The sequence below is a fragment of the Pantherophis guttatus genome, chromosome 3, assembly GCF_059756535.1.
Source record: "Pantherophis guttatus breed Tessera chromosome 3, ASM5975653v1, whole genome shotgun sequence".
Taxonomy (NCBI): Eukaryota; Metazoa; Chordata; class Lepidosauria; order Squamata; family Colubridae; genus Pantherophis; species Pantherophis guttatus.
In genome coordinates, this window is record NC_142065.1 from 191,186,566 (window position 1) to 191,208,060 (window position 21,495).

The following is a 21,495-nucleotide window of genomic DNA, read 5'->3' on the forward strand; positions in this document are numbered from 1 at the left end:
GGATTTGATTTTTTGGGGAACCTAGGTTGAGTTCACACAACATACAATAACTCTAAACCCATGTATTAAACAAAACAGAATCTCCACAGATGTTATGCCTAACGTGTTAGATGTTAATTTAATATCCTATTAATATAAATTTCTTTGTTTGTTTATGTATACAATTACTTAGTGTTCATGTAACAGTGACATGAACATGGGCAACATACAAGGGTAAAAACACAGATGGTGTTGAGGATGGTGCCTCCTTTTCTATGATTCTGAACAAGTTTGGAAAGCTAGCTTTGGTCCCAGGCCTGGAGTTGATGTTTATTATTTGTTAAAAGCACATGTTTTATTTTGTTTATTTTGTTGTCTGTTGGATCACTCCAGTCTGTGCTGACTGAATTAATATTTTTAGCTGTTTTAATATTTTTATTAGTTTTGTACATGACCCAGAGTCTAGTGGAATGGCCAATAAATGTAAATAAATTTCCTTACTCTTTTCAACTCTAAATATTCCTTCAACATTTTCTATTAAAATAGTTTTTCCTATATTTGACTGTTCTCTTAATTCATTCTAATTAATGTATGCTTTTCTGAATTATTTTATCCAACACTGGGTGTAATATTCCACATGGGTCTTACTAACATGTGATTGGAATGCAGTCTAAAATCACTGCAGCGTTTTTTACGAAAATTAATATCTTCTGAAATCATATCTATTTTTGTAACCATAAAAGGCACTATCCTCATTTCTTAATTCATCTTACTAGAGCCTAAAGAAAGCTGTTGGGGAGGATGTTTTTAGGTTATATTTGCAACATGTACATATGGCTCATTTTGCTTCAGTGCATCTTTGATTAGTGACTCTTTGTACTATCTTAAAGGAGACAGTAATATTTTGCCAGCATTTTGAAACAAAAATGGCAATATAATGGGACATAACAATATAATATAGAATCTGTTGAACTGTAACAAGTATCTGTTATAACATTAAATCCAAATTCCATTCCCATTAAATTCTTAAATCTTTTTTTTTGGGGGGGTGGGGGGGATTATGTAGCAAACATATAACCCCAGGAAAAGGTGTAGCTTACTTAAGAGTTGCTGAAGATGCTATATGAGTGCCTGTGTGTGTCTTAATCATTATTTCACTTTCATCATGTGTGTATCAGAAATTTGAAATATTTACATCTACTGAAGCAGAAGACTTACGTTTCATTAATAGTGCATTGGGGAGTTTGTAGAATAGGAAAAATAGAGAGTTTCCATAAAGAATTAATGAACTGTCCCCCTTTTCCCATGTTGCTTAAATAAATATATTCAAGTAAAATTGCAGAAATCGACAACATTTTTGTCTGCGTCTCAAATCCGTTATTGGTGTTGCCTCCTTTTTTTGTGAAAATATGAAATAAACATTTCAGACAGGAAATCAGAGTTGCACAGATTTTTGTTTGCAGTTTATGTGTATGAGTATTTTAAAGACGTTGGAAAAAAGGAAAGGTTGTTTTATTTAAGAAGATTTATTTTAAAAAGGCAAGGCCATTTTATAGAACAGTATTAAGAAAGAATATATAGATTCTATAGCTACTGATTTCAGTGGAATCACTCATTTTCAACATGGTCAGATAAAATCATGATCAGATAAAAGCTACATTGCAATAAATTGTCTATGTCTTTTTCTGAAAGTCATATACTCATGTCTTTTTTATGTTTGGCATGTAATGTGATGTTAGTGATACCAAATCTGTAAAATCTTACATATCATATATACAGAATACAAACACATGCGCACAAACAGGAACACTATCTTGTACTTATCATATATATATATATATATACATATATTCCCTTGGGATTTCTTCTTTTTCCAAATAATATGCTAGTGAGTAAAGCAATAAAGGCAGGATGATAGAAATGCAAAATCTATTATATCTTTGTCTATCCTTCCTTTCACCTTTCCTTTGCTGCACTATCTTGTCTGTCTGATTCTCACAGGAGACATGGACTACAGCTGGGACCATACATCTTGGCATAGCAGTGAGGCATCCCCAATGTCTTTGGTGAGACATGTGGAGCCTTACCATTTAGTTTCCTTTACCATTTCATGTTTTCTTTGTTTTATTTACATCTCAGCATGTTTTCTTTCTTGTATCCTTTTTTATCCCATGCCTGTAGGGGACAGTCAAAGGGGAAAAAGAAAAACTAGTGAGCAGGCAGTTTTGTCGGACTCTAACATCTTATCTGAAAGACAAAAGAAAATGGTGTGTTTTGGTGGCCAGTCTTTGGAAGAGGACTTGGAATGGTCTGAACCTCAGATTAAGGACTCTGGGGTAGACACTTGTAGTAGCACAACTCTAAATGAGGAACATAGCCATAGTGAAAAGGTATTGGCTTTGTGGTGCCTGCATTTTAATCTGCTCATTTGGTCTTTGTTTGCTCTCTGTCACTCATTAAAACAGATTAAGAATACAAAGGCAGGTCTAATCTAACATTTCTATGAGGTGCAGAAAAGAAAAACAAAACCACAATTATGGATCACTCTGTGGATATTAACATCCAAAAGTATAAGGAAGAACAAAATTATCCAGGCACTAAAAAGAAGCATTGCTTTCATGGACATGCAATACTATTTTGGTGATATTATCTTTATGATTAAACAATGAGAATTATTTCTGGATTGGTATGTTTAATTACCACTTTAATGCCCCTGGGGTTGGAAATTAAATTAATAGTTTATTTCCCAGGTTGAAAAAATGGGAGAGGGGGAACTGTATCTATTTGGACAGAATTGTTTTTCTTTTTTCCCTTTCATTGCCATGTTCATTTGTTTTGTCACCGTGATATTATCTGCATTATGGGGGAGTAGTTGTATTTGCTGTATGTGGTTTATTATGGCTCTTTCTTGCTTTCTGTTGTAGGCTATCACTGTTGCCAAATGTAATGTGCATGTTTATTTGTGTACATGTGAGAGCATGAAACTAGTACATTATGTGAAAAAGTGCTATGATTATACAAAACCAGATGTTCTAAATTTGAAATCATTGGCTAAATTTTTCAGAAATACTGATATGTATTATTCTGGAACCTGTGTGTAGTAAATAAGAATTAACTGTTCAGATATAGCTAAGAGAAAAGTTTAAATTATTAGTTCATTTAAATGAATTTTAGAGACTGAACATGGTGGGATTTATTTTCAAGTAAAATGTGGATTTTTAATTACTTAAGATCATAATTCATTTGTTAAGTTTTCAAGTATTTTTTGTGTTAGATCCCCCATTCATGCTCTCTATATTCAGAAATGATGTTCACTGTTTTCAGATCCATAATGATAAACTGAATTTGTTTTCAATGTGTAGGTATGATTTAGGTATATTTGGTATAGTTATTTAGGAAGATGTGAAAAATGTCTTCTGATAATCTAATGGAATGATACAAATTCTGATTCCTATCTGCAAAAGCAGTAATTGTGTAATCATAGCTATTTCACAGTACTTAATAGTGCCAAATAAATGTGATGCTGGAATTCCTTTTCACAAATTTAATTTTGCTGATTTTTATTTTGTTTAATGTATACTGTAGCATCCTGTAACCTGGCAGCCATCCAAAGATGGAGATGGCTTAATTGGCCGAATTTTGTTAAATAAGCGCCTAAAAGATGGAAGCGTGCCTAGAGATTCAGGAGCAATGCTTGGACTTAAGGTTAGTAGTCAAAGTTTTCAGTTCAGATGCAAATATTTTTTATTAGAAATAATTATTTTTTTTTTATATCTTAATACTGTTTTCCAAAACAAAGATACTACTTACAACCAATTAACAAAAAGTACTTAATGATAAGAGTCCATTGGAGTTGGGTGGCCAATAAGTTTGAATAAATAAATATTCTCTAGATGCTTTATTTTTTCTTGTTATAAATTTATTAAGAACTATTAATTAAAAGTTAATTAAATTAACTAATTAATTAAAATCAGACCATATTACAACTCTGTTCTGTGAGTTGCATTGATAGGCAGTTTTTCTTCTGGGTTTATTTATGGTGTTAGTAATGACCTATAAAGTCCCAAGTGACATAGGGCTGGGTTATTTGAGGGATTGGCTCTTTCTGGTTACAACTACTCATCCCATCAGGTCTGGGAGAAGGGGCATGTTACGGGTCTCACCCAGGAATATTATCTGATGGGATCCAGGAGGAGGGCACCACCCCTATGGAAAATAATTCTCCATAGGGGTGGTTAGGAGGTTAGATTGGTCCTAACTCTGTTGGCCTTCCAAAAGGGCTTGAAGAAATGGGTTTGTCATCATCTCAGGAGATCCAGTGATGGTGTGGAGTCTGCAGAATGATAGTACTATTAATAAAATGGATTGTACTCTCCTACAGTTTGTTTTTCTGGACTTTAATAGTTTTTAATTGTTTAAGTGTGTCTTAATGGTTTTCGTTCTTAATATTTTGGACATTTCTTTGTATTGTTTGGCTTTATTAAAATTGTGTGAGCTACCCAATCACATATGTGAGATAGGCAGCCATAAAATTTGAACAAATAAATACAAATTTAATAACATCAAATTAAAGCATTACCAATTCAAAATCTTTTTGAACTCAAAACAGTTCAGAAAGAGTATTTGAGCAAATTTGGAACAGGTTTGCAAGAAACGAGAAAGTTGGAATGTAAAGGCAAATAACATTATATGAATTTGTATGTATGTAACATTGAATGCCGGCCGTTATAGGTTGCTCAGCAACTTCATCTGATCAGTTATATGTAGTGTGGCTTAATATAGACTAGAAATATTGTGCATAATTTTAATACCTGGCTATATTTAGTATATTTAGCCTGACCTGCCCCAAAGTGTTATACATAATTATTTACATATACATTACAGATTAAATCTTTGATGATTTTCCTTGACAATGTAGTTAGAAGCAACTGGAGAATTAAACTCAATCCTCAAGGTTGAAAAATACAGATGCTACATATGTCATGCCCTCAGTTGTATGACTTTCATAAGTTCATTTTACATGAATTCAATTCCCACTAAGGGATGTGAGCCCCATTGAAAGATCATGGCTACAGATGTGTTATAATACTTATCTAAAGAATGAAACCTGTTGTGTACTGCTCCCTGATGGTCTCTATAAGTAAAAATACTAGACAAATACACTGTGTAATAATGAATTCCTTCCCTCTGAGGCTAGGGAAGTCATATCAAACCTTGTAAATGAGGGTATGTAACACCTGTATTTCTCTGATCTGAAAGCTTAATAAAAAGAGAAAGTGAACTCAAAATACCATTCTAAAGATAGTTCTTGCAGTTTAATATTTTTCCTGTATCTGTCACAGTCTTTTTCCCAAGTAGCGGATATAGTTACAGTCCCTATTAGTTTTTTGAGCAAATATCAGTTAACTAAATTGTATGACAGTATACAATTTTGGTGAAATCTGTTCCCAGTTTTCAAGCATTTCGTTGTTTAATATTCTATTCTTATTTGCCGCTTCCTAATCGTCATTCACAATTTTGAATAGGCAGAAGAAATGATCCAGTTCATTTACATTTTTAAGGGTTATCTGCAGTTTGTTGCCAGCTATAATCAAAATGATAGTGAAAAAAATAATAATAGACATCTTCGCGGAACTCCCTTGCCTTCTCAATTATTCATTGAATATTGGTAGTATTATCCTCGTTGCTCTTGCTTTTTCTGAATCAAGGTTGTACATCTGTCAGTTCTCTTTCAAGTATTGTTGATGTCTATATTGCAAAATCTTGAGGATTAGTTTACTGTTGTATGACATACAGTTGATTAGCAATCTGAGCATCCTTTAGCACAGTGCTTTTTGATATTGGAATACACATCTATATTTTTCAATCACTTGGCCACTGCTCACTTTTCCCTAGCTACTTATACATTGTCACTACCTACCTCATTTTGCAAAGTTTAAAACACTTCTGTTAGTATTTCATCAATTCCTACAGCTTTGTAGTTTTCACTATTTTCTACGACCCATTTAACTTCACTTTCCAGAATGTTATTCAGTGGTACATATTAATTGATTTAGGAATATTTTTTCGACAGTTCTTCAATATTGCTGAGCACATTGTAAGCCGCCCTGAGTCTTCGGAGAAGGGCGGCATATAAATCAAATTAATATATATATATATATATATCAATTTTCTTATATATATCTATATATATATATATATATATGTTCATACTATCTCTTGTGCATTTCTTCAGTAGATCTTTATCCCTCTGTGTGTAACTCATATTTCTCATATTTGCACTGTGCAGGTTGCTTCCCTACAACTATACTTTACACATTAAAAATTAAACTTTAAAAAAAACTTATTTTTTAAAAAAAATGCATTAGGATTCCATTACACACTTTTAAATATAGTTTGGAATGAATAACAGTGTTACAAACAGAATTGTTTAATGAAATTATGCATAGATTCTTGGGCACTTACTTATACATATGCAAAAAAATGTTTTGACGTTTGTGGAAGTGATAAATTTTCTCACATTATAACAGAGGACTTGGATACTACTTGCAACCATTTGTTTAGCAACCCTTTGAAGTTATAGGGCACTGAAAAAAGTGACTTCTGACTGAGCCTCACAATTACGACTGCATTCCTGTGGCCACATGATCACAATTTCAGCACTTGGCAATTGACATGTATTACAACAGTTACAATATCCTGGGGTCATGTGATCGCCATTTGCAGTCGCTAAACAAGGCAGCTGATAAGTGAAGGTTACCTGTATGTTCAATTTTTGTGTGTCCAAATACTATATAAACTACTGTGTTTCCTCAAAAATAAGACCCTGTCTTATATTTTTTTGAACCCCGAAATAAGCGCTTGGCCTTATTTTCAGGGAGGTCTTATTATTTTGGGGCACGTGAAGCAAGATGGGGCTCCTCTTGCCGTCTTACCTGATTTCCAGCTCTGCATTTAAATATTTTCAGAGCAGGCTTATTTTCAGGGGGAGGCTTATTTTAGCACATCTCTCAAAAGCCCGATTGGGTTTATTATCAGGGAATGTCTTATTTTTGGGGAAACAGGGTATAGTGAACCAATTTGCAGTAGCAATAATATACAGTTCATATTTATATGTTCTGTAGATACATAGAGTTTCTGTATATGAAATTTGTCATTAGGTTGATGGAGGTAACCTTATTGAACTAACAGATCTGAACTAAACCAGCTAAAAATATTTCTGGAAAATACCCATAAAAAAATATTGGCCTACTTTTTGTGTCCTGATCATTTAATCTAATATATTTGATGTACGTTTAGGTTACCAAATTAAAACTGATTTGAGGAAAAATGATCTTTATGAAACTTTAAAATATAATTTTAATCATATGTTTAAACAGGTAGTTGGAGGAAAGATGACTGAATCAGGTCGACTATGTGCATTTATCACCAAAGTAAAAAAAGGAAGTTTAGCTGACACAGTTGGACATCTTAGGCCAGGTAGGAGAACTGTTTTGAATTTTTTAATTGAGAAAGGATAGCTTTGGTTTAATGTATGTTAGCAATACTGAGATGTACAACTGTATTATTAAAAACCTTTCCTCGTAACAGTATATTTTTTATTTTGTTGTAAAATTTGAGATTATTCATTCTTAGGGTTTTTTTCTGCATATGTGATGTGTACGTTTTTATAATGATATTTACAATTATGGCAGATAAATAAGAAACAAATGGTAATGGTGGGAAGATATGATACTCCATATCTGTTATTTAGTTGAAAATAAAAAGTGTGAATTGGAAAATATTTGTCTGGGCATTTTAATATTTGGTCATATTCAGAAACTTTTTCAACTTCATCCCTGATAGTTTACAGTTTTAAAGCTAAAACACAATATTTTGAATTGAATATAGTAGTATAGACACAATCTATTTAATTTAAAAGAAATTAGAATTAAATTTGCTGTTTAAATTACATGAGGGAAGACAAAGTATTTTAGATAGTAAAAAGAAAACAGATATTTCTCTGTTTCTCATAGAATCATGTCTTCTTGGTGTCTGAGATAACATTACTAGTGAGATAGAATTTTTTTTAGGCTAAGCATTTTTAATGAAGTCCCATTGAAAAATAAAGAACATTTGTTGTGTATGATGTGGTTGAGATCACTTGCTTATACTGGTGTTCCAAAAAGTTTTCTGTGATAATAGCACTTAGATTTAAATTTATATACCGCTTCACAGTGCTTTACAGCCCTCTCTAAGCTGTTTACAGAGTCAGCATATTGCTCCCAACAATCTGGGTCCTCATTTAACCCACCTTAGAAGGATGGAAGGCTGAATCAACCTTGAGCTTGGTGAGATTTGAACTACCAAATTGCAGGTAGCCGGCAGGCCGTAGAAGTAGCCTGCAGTACTGCACTCTAACCACTGTGCCACCATGGCTATAATGGATTATAGCTTACTTATTTCATGGATCCCCATCTTTTTGATTACTTGTCATCAACTTGGTTGACTCTTAATGATCACATGAATAGATTTTCTCCCCAATTTAGTTCTTCAGATTTTCCAGTGTATGGTACATCCACTATCAGTGCAATTGACTGAATTGATATTGCTGCTGTTTCTTTTCATCTTTTTATTTATTTATTTATCTTATTTATCTTATTTATTTATCTTATTTATTTATCTCATTCATTCATTCATTCATTCGGAAAATGGCATATGGTTTCATCCTCAACTTAAAGGTGTCCTTCAGTTATATCCAGGAGAAGCCACTTGTTGCAAGCGCTATTTAAAATAAACATCTAACATGAAGGTTGTGGAAAACATTGTCTTATTTTAAATATTTTTATCATTTATTTTGTTTTCAGTTGCAGTGTTCTATAGAACATATTAAAAGATAAGTAATGTAAGGTGAAATAATGTTGTCCATACTTTATTTTAAGGACTAATATGCTAATTAAAGTAAATTTTTCTTTTAATGGATATATTTTCTGTTTAAGTATAAATGCATTATGTATTATTGAACAAAGCTCACATATAGCCTTTTTTTAAAAAAATTAAACTTAAGCAAATTATAATCATCAAATGACACTAACACTGATAAGGGTTCAGAGATCTAGTTTTCTTCAGTAAACAGATTGTGATGGTTCTACTTTTAGGTGATGAAGTATTAGAATGGAATGGAAGGCTTTTGCAAGGAGCCACTTTTGAAGAAGTGTATAATATCATTCTTGAATCCAAACCAGAGCCACAAGTAGAACTTGTAGTTTCAAGGCCAATTGGGTGAGTTATATTATAGAACGCTTCTTTAATTACTGGTATTTAAAATTTGCACGTAGTCTTATTAATATTCATGCTGAGTTTATAACTTACAAAAACAAAAAGATTAGAGAAGGTTTAGTGTTCTGTAACCAATTAACATTCATCCTTATTTTGCTTCCTTTTAATACTCAGATGTCTTGATTACTGCAATGATTATTGATATCTGTGAAATGTGATCTCCTTATGTAATGTTTCATTTTTTTTAGCTTTTTAAGACAATGAAGATCACCTATATATTTTTCTATATTGCATTTTATACAGCTGAAAAGAAAAGTACAAAATACTGTTTCCAATTTGATTTTGATATTCAGAAACGTATTCTGAATAAGAATATTTTTGAAGTTTCAAGTGTTTTATTATATTTCCCTTATTTTCACATTTATTACTGTATTTTCCCAAAAATAAGACCCTGACTTATATTTTTTTGAACCCTGAAATAAGTGCTTGGCCTTATTGCCATGTGCTCAAAAGCCCGATTGGGCTTATTATCAGGGGATGTCTTATTTTGGGAGAAACAGGGTATATACTAGCTAGCTGTGATGGTTAGATACAATATGATTATATTTTGTTCTTCATAATTGCAGGGATATTCCCAGAATACCTGACAGTACGCATGCACAGTTGGAGTCCAGTAAGTTTTATTTTTTAGATGTAATATCCATCTGAAAATTGAGGTATAGCTACTTCTCTATTTCTACATACATATCTTTGTTATGTTTTACTCTTTCTTTAATAACTGTTTTGTCAGAAATCAGTAAATACAATGTTAATGTCTTCTTACTATTCTTTACTGAAAAATATCAAACATCGGTAAATTAGAATTGATGTTGTTCCTATCTTTTAAGGTTTTTAAATCTCTTTTGTTTACTGCAATCCTTAAATAAAATGTACACTATGATGATAGAGAGTTTAAAATAATAATGTTGTTACTGTTGAGAAATGTCTCTGTCATTCAGATATGGCAATTCTATTTGTTTTTGAATGGGGAAATAAACCCTACAAGTAAATCTATAGAAGATTGCAGATAAAGTGGTATAAGGTTTAGCTTTGTCCCACTGTTTGCTGTACAGTAGGATATACTAAAGGGAACAACAGTTTCAATATAAAATGCTTGTAAAATAACCACATGGCTTTTCCCTTATATTGACTTTCTAAGCTTGTTTAAATTTCCAAGTATTTTTATGGCTTTAGGAAAATTTAAACATTAAATATATCACACAATTGTCAGCAGTTTCAGTGTTTTAGTAGCACAGCCTGTAAAAAACTGCAATATACTTTCTGGAAAAAGAAAATTACTCATTTTTATAATTTGTTTTTCTAATTGTAAAATGTTACTGAAGTTTATTTAATCCAGAAGTAATTTGAGAAGCAAATCAATTTCTCTGAGGAGCCAAATATAGCCAAACATGGCAAATTGCAGAATGTTAGTCTTTACATTGTCAGGGGTTATAATATCTATAATTTATTATTTTTAATTATTGATCCACATTTGTTCAGCTTTAGTTGCATTCCTTTCACTTGCTTAATGTTCTACGGTATTTAAATAATTTTTGGTACATAATATATATAAATTTTATAGTATGTTTGTCAATGTTTGAATGCTCTTTTTTTACATATAAAAATACAGAATTATGTATCTGCTAATTTAATGAATTAAAATGAATTATACTTTCAGGTTCTAGTTCATTTGAATCTCAGAAAATGGATCGGCCTTCCATATCAGTCACTTCTCCCATGAGTCCTGGCATGTTGAGAGATGTTCCACAGTTTTTATCTGGACAACTTTCAGTATGTAAACAATTGTTGAGTGTAGTAATCCTTGTTTTTTTATCAATAAAATTTTTCTTAAGTGACAATGTCAAGTATGCACTAAAATGGTTTTACCTTGATTTCTTTTTTCATTCAGTTTTTTCTCAACACAAAGTAGTCTACAGCCATTTTATACTGTATTTGGAATATGTATATGTTAATGCTAAATTAATTGAATGTTATATGTAACAGAATTGTATCTACATGCACCAACTATGAACCAAGATTCGAGGGGAATACAATCCTCTATTGATAGAATTAGATAATTAGACTTATGTAATTTAAGCCACCCACACAATGTTCCTGGCAGATAGTTATGTCAGGGACTGGTAGCCTTTTTTCAAGGTAATACCAGGTAACCTATACTTGGTCTTTGATTGAAGTAACAGAAGATGCTTTCCAAAAAGTAGGCATGTCTTGATCCACAGTAATACAATTAAATTAAATTAAATTAAATTAAATTAAATTAAAATGTTTATTCTCTGTGCGGTTAATCATTTCTCTTTTCTAAAATATTAAATATTAAAATAAAGTAAAAAAATTTGAGGGGTTCTCAGGGTCTTAGTTTGTTATGGGGCTTATTTCTCTACCAGCTCTTATTTTTCTGTTTCTTTATTTTGAAATAATAATAGTGCTTCCATTCTACAACATATCCAGACAAGGAGGACAGTAGAACAGTTTTCAACATTCTTTTAAAGTGTAACAAAATTTGTACATGTTTACATTGGAGATTGGGTGAGTGGGTAGTGTGTACCTGTGCAACGTCTTTTCCACAATATTAGAATCATCATAATATTTTGCAAAAGAATACACAGCAAAAGTATAAAAGAGATTAAAATTTTACCTACTGTATTTCATTATTAAATCTAAGGTGGGTAACTATTTAAGTCTGGGGTGATAATGTGTCAACAGATGCCATATCTCTTTTGCTGATTATAGTAATCATACAAAATTACCACTCATCATTTTCATTCTTTGAAAGCTCTTTGGAAGGCTATTCTTTTTTGAAGAGGCATAAACAGAGAACATTTGAATTGATGAGTAGAATTTATGACACCATGGCTGGTGGCACAACACAATTATCTAAGTGTATCATATTTTCTGATTTAGTTTAAATTCAATCTAATTTTCTGAGCTAACGCACTGAAATGTAAATTACTTTGCAGCATACTTATGCTGTGATGGAATAATTTGTAATCTAGTAGTGTTCTGTGAACATACCTATTTTTGTTGAAAACGGTGCTTTTTAAGAGTTTTTGAATTAGAAAGGATCTGATTTCTTTGAAACTATTCAACAGTAGTATATCTACAGTTACTTTTGACCCAACATGATGAATTGTATTTATTTATTATAACTCTGCTCCCAGAATACTTACTATAAGATCTCAAGATTGCAAAGTACCTTACATCCATACTCATTAATAAACACTAATAATGAATATTAATAATAAGAAAAGAAAGCACAAAGAAGGATTCCTTGTTTGAAATAATTCAATTGAGTAAGCAAGTTTCTAAATATATTTTATGGGAGAATGCTAATCCAATCCTAGAGAAAGAAAAGAGAGAATGAAGTTAATGATGGATAATAGTTCCTGCTGGTTTTTGCCAAATTTTAACTTGGATAAGTAAGAAATTATATGGCCAAATAAATATACAGGTAGTCCTCAACTTACAACCACAATTGATCCCAAAATTTATGTTGTTAAATGAGACATTTGTTAAGTGAATTTTGTCCCTTTTTATGACCTTGTTTGCTTCAGTTGTTAAGTGAATCACTACAATTGATAAGTTAGTAACCTATCAACAACCTGGTTGTTAAGTGAATCTGGCTTCCCCATTGACTTTGCTTGTCAGAAGGACACAAAAGATGATCACATGATCTTGGGACACAGTAACAGTCATAAATATGAAGCAGTTGCCAAGCCTCTGAATTTTGATCACATGATCATGGAGATGCTGTAACTGCAAAAAATGGTCGCTTTTTTCAGTTCCATTGCAACTTTGAATGGTTACAAAATGAACTGTTGTAAGTTGAGGAGTACCTGTAATAGACTATTTAGAATTTACCAAAAATGAATGTCAACATTATGAGATATTATTTAGTTTTGAACATTTCATGTGCACATTCCATATATTAACATACTCACCTGCATTATTTGATACATTGTTAAAGCTTTTTATAATTAAGGAGACTTGTTTTGCCCGTACAGTGCAGAGTTTATTCTGATGCTGGATAGAAATTTTTTTTTCTTGGTCGGGAATGGAGAAAAGATGTAGAACTTAGAACAGTTATGGTATTATGTACAGTATTTTCCTTTTTGGCAGATGTTCCCTTGTAAATCTCTCAATGGAAAAGAATGAGAGTGAGACTATTCCCATTCATTGTAAGAGTCTTTATTTTCACTCTTATTTATGTTATTAAATTTATATAGCTTGCCCATCTTAAATATTAATTAAATGTTGCATATAATAAATATTAAATATTAATACCTTGGGCAGCAAACAGCACATACAAAAATCACATTAAAAACCTTAATCAATTAATCAATTAAAATACTACAGTACATATGGCATTACAGAACTTACTGTATTGGTTTCCTATGCCTTTACTCTGGAGGATGTTTTATTCCTCCTCAATTACTAAGTGGGAGAAAAAAAAGATTGCTAGGCTATTTGAATATCCTTATTGACCCATGTTGACAGTTCATCATGCTTTCCTACAGACTAGACCACCCAATTGTAATCCTGTCTACGGACAACAACCCAGAATAGGTGCACTATAAAATTCATAATTGGAAAATTAATAGGAGATGCATACATATTTATCAAGCGGGTACATACATAAATATTTTAGAGGGGTCTATGACAACTCGCCACAGCCAATTCACCTTCCATGGAACAAGTGTTACACTAATATTGAAGAAATAGTGGAATACAATCATTAAAGAAAGGATGCCAAAAGAGTGACAAAATGAAATGTGAATGACAAAAATTAAAATGTTTTAAAAATTATTTTAAATAATTAAATTTAATTATTAAATTGTCCCGCAGCAAGTTGGCCGCAGTGAATTGTCTGTGGTGAGTTGGCTGCGACAAGTTATCCCATTCCAACTTTAGAGTGCAGTTCTAGGCCTCCCGCTATTCTAGGGAAAACATTACTTATATTTGGCAAGTGTTGGTCATTATAACATTTTAGCTATCTTGAGATTTCCCATTCAAATGGAGCTCAGTTTATCCATGCAGTATGCAAAGATTTTATAGCCAAGGTCCTTTCTCAGCTTCTTTAAGCCTTTTTTGAAGAAACCTTGACTTCCTAGAATCCATTTAAATTTCCCATTTAGTCTAAGTCTACTAGAACTTGCAATTCTAAAATGAATTCAAAATATTGATTTATGTTTAGAGACAATCTTGATCTCTGTGGATACTGAAGCTTGGTAGTATCTTTTTAACTTTTGGCATCATTAGTTTTTGGAGACTGTTTTAAAATGACCTTTAAGTTATTGGCAAGCTTCACTTCCTATGAATCTTATTGGAGAACCTTTGCCATTACACTTTGAAAATAGCAATATTCTTAAGAAGAATATCTGGGACATTGATCTTCAAAGCAATTTAGGTCTAGTTCCCAGCCCCTCAGCTGATGGGTTTTTTTTCCCAAATGAATATGTGCCAGCTTCCAACCTCTTACCATCAATATTCTGAAATTTTGCTGGGCTTTCAGTTTGGCCAGACTGGACACATTGCTTTCTGCTGATGGAGCATTACAAAAATATTATCAGCTATTATCAGGAACAGCTCAGTACAGGCAGTCCTTGGTTAATGAATACTCATTCAGCAATTGTTTGAAGTTACAATTGTACTGAATGAGTGATTCTTATAATCAGTCCAAAAAGTTCTGGCTATCCGAGCACCCCTGTAATTGCGATCTGAGAACTTAGCAACTGGCTCGCAGCATCCCACGGTTTAATCGTTTGCAAATTTCCCTGTCAACTTCCCACCAGCAAGGTCCATGGGGACGGATGATCTCATTCACTCTAGTAATTCTCCCCAAATCCAGTCTGGTCATGTTCCTGTTGCACCTCACCGACCAATTGGACACCCTACCATACATGGCCGTAGCCACCTGCCTGCATGCTTGTGAGCCGCCTGGAACTTCTAACTTTCTGCCGGCTTCTCCTCCTTCCTCCACAGCAGAAAATGGTTTGGAGGTCCTTGCTTAATGATGGCAACAGGGATGATCACAATTACTGTTGCTAAGTGGTGCAATCATGTGACATCATTATCCCAATTATCATCATTGCCAGTGGAATCTTTCGGCCGTAGGTTCCTTTATTACTCTGCTATGTAAGAAATTTCAGATGGTTTTTATCTATCTTATCCTGAAGAGATTTCCTGTCACAGCCTGAGTTCTATTTGCTATTTCTCTTGTCTTACCATTAGTTGGATATATCCTCCCAGATTGCCCAATTGTGTTCTTCCATATGTACCATCCCTCCCTCCTTGTGTTTGAAAAATTGTATTAATTCCTTATTCATACACACAAACATATATTTCATTTTTAATTGTTTGTATTTGACTGCTGATTTTACGGCTGCGGTAAAGGTTTGATTTGCTTTAATTTGATTTGATCTGATTTGATGCCTGCCTACCTCTGCTCATCCTTCTAACTCATGCATTCCCTGCTCCCCTTGTGGATCTGGGATTTGCAATTTCTCTTAATTTGACTGAAAGCTTTTTAGAGAGTTACAACTCATGGATTGAAAACCAATGCCTTGTTTTTCCTTTATTTCATACCTTCATGCCTCTACCTATACTTCTAAATCTCCTTTCTTTCATGCTATGACTGTTATATATTGTTGCCAGGACACTGAATATCTCAGCTTCCGTTATCCTGGAGCTACCATTTGCTCCTTCAAATGAAAAAGAGAAAGAAACTGTTGAGAAGAGAGAGGCCATAGAATATGCAGAGACTTTCCCAGTGTCACATTTGAAACTGACAGTAATCTGCAAAGCAGCTTTTTCTAAAGTGGTCTTGACAATCGTATAAATACATGTCTAATGGATAAATAAAGAAATAGGTTCCATAGGCACCTAATGGAAGCCATAGATGTCATTCATGACATGACATCATTGCAATAATGATATGAATTACATAATTTGTATAAGGAACATTACCTATATAGAATCTGAATTGCATATGTGTGTGATGACCTAATGACATGTACGGCATCCTCTTGTCCAATTATAAATGCTTTTGAGCTATATGAAGAATTCATTTCCTTATTTTTTCCAAGAAAAATTAAAAGGAAATATGTAAACAAATAGGAGAGAAATATATACAGTAATATAGAAATTACAGCAAATGTGATTAAAACAGTTCCTGAAATATGATTAACAATTTATTAGTTTTTTCATCCTCCTAATGAGAAGGTACAAGCGTATAAAGATGATCTTTTAATAATCTAGAGATTATTGAAGTGAGCTAATGAAATGCATTTTTACAGCATTTTTAAGCACTGACTCAGTATAATAAATAAATTGTACCACTCCTTTGAAACTATTAAAGCAGACCATATTAATTGGTAGTGTGCTAAAATAAATGAGCTCATTGAAAATGTTAGTGAGACCCCGTAACGAGTTTCACTGTTAAATCATTTTAAGGGCCAGCTGTAAGGGTAAATTGAGGTATTTTCGCTTATATTCCATGACATTGGGTAATATAATCCTACATATTCTAATGGAAGACTAATTGAGATTAATGGGGTTTACTCTCAGTTAAGGGGTTATAAGTTTGCATTGTACTGTTTTTTAAGTGGCTTTATTTTAACTTGCATTGAACATAAAGAAGTCTCTTAATAAAGGCATTGGAAAGGACCTGAATATTAAATAACTGTGAATAAGGGCAAACACATCTTCAGGACATGCCAATCACAATGTGAAGCAAGTCAAATAAAAATCTTATTAATAGAGGAACATAAAGGATGTTTACAGTTTTAATACATCAATTTTAACACTTGCTTTTAAATAAATGTGTTCTTGGTGTATGGCACTATTTAAAGTTGTGTGTCCTTGTTTTAATTTTGGTCTTTTAGTTTCTAGTGTGTTGTCTTTTTTGGCTTTGTTTTACTGCTTTTTCTTTAATTTTGCTTACCAGAGCCAAAGCCTTAGTAGAAGAACAGCGCCTTTTGTTCCTAGGGTTCAGGTAAAGGCTTAATCTGCCTGACAGAAACTAAAGTTTTTTTCTTTTTGGTTGTTGTTGTTTTCTTGGAAAATGGATAGTAGGAAAATGTCACCGTTGGTCCGTTTTCCCATTTTAATTTTTGAATGTGTTGTTTTAGACCATCTTAACAAATATCATATTGTCTTGTGTACAGCTTGAAAAATATTGCATGGATATCAGAACCCTACATTGAAATTTAAAGAGACAACTAGCTTTTAGTTTTGATTTTATCTATATTTAAAGAGCCATAGACATTAATAGATATTAATAGTAATAATAATTTTGAAACTCTTCTGCAACTGTGTACCTTGAAATAAGTGATCTGTTCTTTTGATATTTGTACTTGTATATTAAAGTTGATGTCTCTTTAAATCATTCTCCTTTTTGCATTTTCTAAATGACATTTCCTTGAGAAGATGGGCAAACAAATTTGTTCTCATCTAAGAAATTTGCATCTGCAGGCATTTTAAGATGTTAATTGAAATTGTGAAATATAAATGATTATAATTTTTTTGTTGGTGATGTTTAGTGTTGATTATATTTGCCTGTTTTATTCAAATACAAATTGTTTGCCCTTTCTCATTAGTTATTCCTTAAAATACTATAGATCAACCAACCTGTAGACTGTATAAGAATGTCATTATGCTTATTTTGCTGCATGCTTTCTTATTTATTTTCTTTTATTTTGAACATGGAACATTACTCATTTTTATAATATTCGGTGATTTTGAATTTAGACATGATATATGTAGTTCAATTCCTAATAAATCCAGCTTAGTTGAACAATTAATCCTCTCAAAATAGTCCTTGAAAACTATAATATTACAAGCTACTCACCTGGATGTTATTAAAATCAGGCTATATTTGAGCAGTATATAGCACACTATTTGAATTGAAATTAAGAAGTTAGTATGGCATATTTTGATTGTCTACGAAGACATTCATTGGATCAAAACATTTTGGAATTACAACTGTATTATTCATCTGATATTAATGAAAATAACCAGTTACAGGTAGTCCTTGACTTACAATCGGTCACTTAGTGACTGGTCGAAGTTCCGACAGACCTACCTAGTTGGGTACTAACAATCTGGATTTGAAGTTCTGACAGCTGCCCCCTGTTCACCTGATTGCACTTCAGGCACCTGGCACCTGGACTAGATTTAGGCCGTTTGCAGCATCCTATGGTCATGTGACTACATTTTATGACAGTTTTGCTGAAAACCAGGATTTGCTTTCATTTTTTTGACAAATGATACCTATAATGAATCCTTGGTAGTCTTGACAACCATGGCGATTTGCTTAACAACTGCTGCAAAAAAGGTCCTAAAGTTGGATCAGTCACATGAGCAATCTGTTTTACAACCCCATAAATTACAACCATGATAGGCAGACTTCATCGCAGTCATAACTTGAAGACTATTTGTAATCCAATTAAAAGTGGCATGGCCAGACATAATTATCCTTCTCCATATAATGTAGGAAAGAATCAGTGGTCCATGAAGAAAACTTCAACTTTATTCAAAACCATCAGTTATCTTAGTGGAGGGTGATAAACTTCTTTTTCATCCTGCATTTGATTTTAATAATTGTAGATCAGGACATATCTATATGGTCTCTAACTTTAAATTTTTTTCCTATTTTTCTATCTTAGCAGAGATTTGTTGGGTATGCATAATGCTTAGGCTAGAATAACTAATTATTTGTTTATATTTTAAGCTATTCCAAATTTGGGAAGTAAAATTTAATATAAAATTTCAGAGAAAAAGAAATCCAGAGCTATGTAAGGGATTAAATAATATTTTCAGTGTGCAGAACAGGATGGTAAAATGGTAACTGTATATTTGAAGAAAACATCTGTAAAATCATTTTACAGATAAATGATTGTATTATATAAAGTCCATAGAGTTCACAACCGTATTTCAATGTACAAAACATTTAATATAGTATAATTCCCATTTTGTGCTTTAAATTGAACCTTGACTCAAACTTACCTATAAACTCATTGGCACTTAATTCTGAATAAATATATGCAGGTTTATGCAGCCAGACAGCCAAATTAGAATATTAATTGCAATAATAAAATACAGTGTAGATTAAGTGTTTTATCTTAAATTTACTTATTTTATCTTGTAATTTTCTAGAAAAATTGCCTAATTCATAATTTCTCTTTACAGATAAAGTTGTGGTATGACAAAGTTGGCCATCAATTAATAGTCACAATATTGGGAGCAAAAGATCTTCCTTCAAGAGAAGATGGGAGACCAAGGAATCCCTATGTTAAGATTTACTTTCTTCCTGACAGAAGGTAGTATGAACAAAATTAGTGGATATTGTTACAAATGAATTTTTGTGAATAATATCTAATAGAATGTAACTATATAATACATAATTGTACAAATATATTAAATAATAAAGCATTTTATCAGGAATGATCTGTTAACAATAATGAAGGATTGCCGTATCCCTTATTTAACCTTTTAAGTCAAAAGGAGTGAGTGAATGAATGAGTAAATAAATAAATATATATATAAATCAGACATACTGACGTGCTTCCTCAGATCATTTCTTTACGGATCATGCTTGCAATATAAATGCTTATTGGTGTGGACAGCGACTGGTTGAACAGGTTCCAAGGCATACTGCTTAATTTCCAAAATCAATAATACAACTAGATCTTGAAGTCATCATAGAACCCTGTCTTTGACCTGATGGTATGCTTAATGGGAAATCTTGTTGCTTTTATCAACACACTGAAGTTTCTAAAGCAAAGCATGGAGAATCTAGGAGTCTATGGTATTCTTGTCCAAAGTTCAGGACAACTCAAATATAGGTAAAAAACTGTAGAGGGGACTGTAGAGGGAGGGAGGGAGGGAGAAAGGAAGGGCAAAAGGATTTCTATCTCCCATATTTTTTATTTCTTAATAATAGTTATTTTTCATAACCTTTTAATTAATTATTAGAAATCAGTCTCACTGTACTCCAAATGGTCATTGCCAATCTTGTCCTTCTGTTTTTATTTTCACCCTCAAGCCCACAAAATATTACTTAATTAAATTAATATGTAATTCTTTTCTAAGCTTCTCACACTGTACTGTGTTACAGGTGTTATATTAAATATTTTGAAATCAATTTTAAATAATATTTATTTAACAAAAAGTTTGCTTGATGTTGAAATGTTTGCATAGCAGTTTTTCCTATATTGACATTTCCCAATTTGCTTTAATTGTTGCAATTTTAATCATTTTAATGTTTCCATTTTGAATGTTGAGTTATGTTTTGGGTTAGGGTTCTTGAAGTAGGGGAGTCTCAAGGGAGGGTAGAAAGTTGGTTTTTTAAATAAATTTTGCTTTAGGCATAATAGTTAAACTCAGACCTTTGAACATTACTAAACATACTAATGCCATTTCTGTCACTTACTATAATATATTTTTTAGATTATTTGCCAGACATTATTTTGAAATGAACTCTTTTAATACTTACATACCTATTTTATAAAATATTTCAGTTTATCTACTAAAATCTGTCATGTCAAATGACAGATTTGTTGATGTTTTATAACTTTCGATCAAAATATATTTTTTTCGTGGAGTTGAGGTTTTTAATCAAATGAAAAAGGAAAACAATTCTGCAGAATATAACATCTGATGCCTATTGATCATCTATCAGTCTGTTGGCAATCCATTGTCAGTATTGTTTTGATAGTTTAGTTCAGCTTATTTTGGAAATATTCATGTGTTTCTAGCATCTCAACCAGTGTAGTGCATAGTAGCTTTTCCATAGTTTTCAGAATATTTGTAGATATTTGTATGAAGTGAGTGAACTTTTTCAGTGCATAGACTGATAATTTGTATACTACTATTGAAGGGGAGTAATTTATGAAATCCCTTATGTTTCCTTGACAATAAAATTCCTATATCTCCTTGAATTTTGGATCAAAATGCAAAATCGATAAAAATAATTAAATGAGAAGGCTTGAACATACTGATTTCATTTACAACATCCTATTTGTACTAATCAGGATTTTCTACAGTTGATATTAAAATAGCAACTACTAATAAAAAATATTGTGGCATAAGTAATTACTTCAGAAGTAAAGCCCAATTTCAGGAATTTTGTAAAAAGAATTGAACTTGTCCTTCCCATTAAAAATATATTTTTTCTATTCTTTGTAATATTAACATCTTTAA

At 32.1% G+C, this 21,495-nt stretch overlaps 1 protein-coding gene across 25 annotated transcripts in view; it reads left to right on the forward strand.

Annotated features, from left to right (window-relative positions):
• RIMS2 (regulating synaptic membrane exocytosis 2) overlaps positions 1 to 21,495 on the forward strand; it is a 272,552-nt gene that overhangs the window by 115,554 nt on the left and 135,503 nt on the right. For 10 of the 25 annotated variants that reach the window (XM_087890844.1, XM_087890836.1, XM_034422171.3 and 7 more), the window contains 7 exons: positions 1,981 to 2,045; positions 3,565 to 3,684; positions 7,359 to 7,458; positions 9,117 to 9,240; positions 9,864 to 9,910; positions 10,955 to 11,067; positions 19,483 to 19,613. In XM_087890844.1, coding sequence (XP_087746970.1) covers positions 1,981 to 2,045; positions 3,565 to 3,684; positions 7,359 to 7,458; positions 9,117 to 9,240; positions 9,864 to 9,910; positions 10,955 to 11,067; positions 19,483 to 19,613 — 700 coding nt within the window. Of the gene's footprint in view, positions 1 to 1,980; positions 2,046 to 2,160; positions 2,370 to 3,564; positions 3,685 to 7,358; positions 7,459 to 9,116; positions 9,241 to 9,863; positions 9,911 to 10,954; positions 11,068 to 17,239; positions 17,288 to 19,482; positions 19,614 to 21,495 lie in introns of all 25 variants that reach the window. The other 15 variants (XM_087890843.1, XM_034422153.3, XM_034422157.3 and 12 more) reach the window with 3 other exon arrangements.